Source organism: Desmodus rotundus, chromosome 3 (genome assembly GCF_022682495.2).
Source record: "Desmodus rotundus isolate HL8 chromosome 3, HLdesRot8A.1, whole genome shotgun sequence".
Lineage (NCBI taxonomy): Eukaryota > Metazoa > Chordata > Mammalia > Chiroptera > Phyllostomidae > Desmodus > Desmodus rotundus.
The window spans coordinates 59,440,049-59,441,449 of NC_071389.1; the positions used below are offsets into that span (position 1 = coordinate 59,440,049).

At 29.3% G+C, this 1,401-nt stretch overlaps 1 protein-coding gene across 1 annotated transcript; it reads left to right on the forward strand.

The window, feature by feature from the left end:
* Positions 1-957: 957 nt before the first annotated feature.
* On the forward strand, positions 958-1,113 carry LOC112309391 (large ribosomal subunit protein eL39-like). Its single transcript, XM_045199588.1, has one exon. It carries the CDS (start codon positions 958-960, stop codon positions 1,111-1,113), a length of 156 nt encoding a protein of 51 aa, XP_045055523.1.
* Positions 1,114-1,401: the final 288 nt, after the last annotated feature.

Genomic DNA, 1,401 nt, shown 5'->3' on the forward strand with positions numbered 1-1,401 from the left:
ATTAAAAAGTGAGACTTAATACCAAATGTGTTGATAATTTTATTGAATATAAATAAGTTTAAAGCCAGTGACTTTAAAGTTGAGTAAAAAACAGTACTCTACTATATGTTTTTACAAGAAATTACTCTAAATATGAATTTAAATAAAAGGAATGAAGGAAAATGATATACCATATAAACATTAATCATAAAAAGTTAGAATGACTATTCAAATACTAGACAAAATCAATTTCAATACAGAAAGTATTACAAAGAATAAATATGACAAAGACTCGAAAAACTGCATTTGATAATAAAGTGGTCAATTCCTTAAGAAGACAAAATAACTCTAAATGTGTATGCAGCTAATAACAAAATTTCAAAACAATATATCAAAATCTACAGAATTAAGAGTGAAATAGACACAAATATAATAGGAGAATACAATATTTTTAGGAATTTATAGAACAAATATAAAAATATGCAAAAAGAATATAGTAGTCTTGAATGACACCATCAAATAGCTTAATTAAATTGAAAGTTATACAACAATATACAAAATCAGTGCAGAACATTCAATTTTTTTTCAAGTATACATAGAATGTTCACCAAGATGGACGATATTCGGGGACATAAAAGAAGTTTCAATAAATGTAAAAGGTGTAACACAACACAGTATATAATCTCTGACCACATCAGGATTAAATAGAAATTAATAACAGTAAGATAATATATTTGGAAATTAAACAACACACTTTTAAACAAATCATGGGCAAAGAAATAATTCTGGAAAAAAAAAAGAAAATATTCTAAACGGAATGAAATGAAAACACAGAATGCAACTAAAACCATGTGAGAGAAATTTAGAACTTTTAATACTTGCATAAGAAAGTTTAAAGTTAGTGTTTAAGCTTCCACTTAAGAAAATGAAAGTACCTTTCTCTACCGTTGTGGCCCGAGAGGTTCATTCTTCTTCACCATGTCTTCTTATAAGACTTGCAGGATCAAGAGGTTGCTGGCCAAGAAACAAAAGCAGAACTGGCTCATTCCTCAGTGGATACAGATAAAAACTGGTAATAAAGTCAGGTACAACTCCAAGAGGAGACCTTGGGGAAGACCCAAACTGGTTCTATAAGGAAGGACACATCAGAGATGTCTCAGATATTTATGCTCTATTCATTTTGTCTGCCTCTTGAAATCACTGAAAAGACCACCGCAGTCTGGACAGTGTGGCGTTTCATTGGGAATTGGATGCTTTTTCTCTTGCTATTTTTTCCTTCAGTAGTAGCTTGGTTCATTAATAAATGTGAGGCCATTTAAAAAATAATAAATAGAAATTAAATTCAAGATAAATGGAGAAAGAAAATAAAAGAGGAGCAGAAAGCAATGAAATAAATAATGGATAAAAATAGAGAAAATCAAT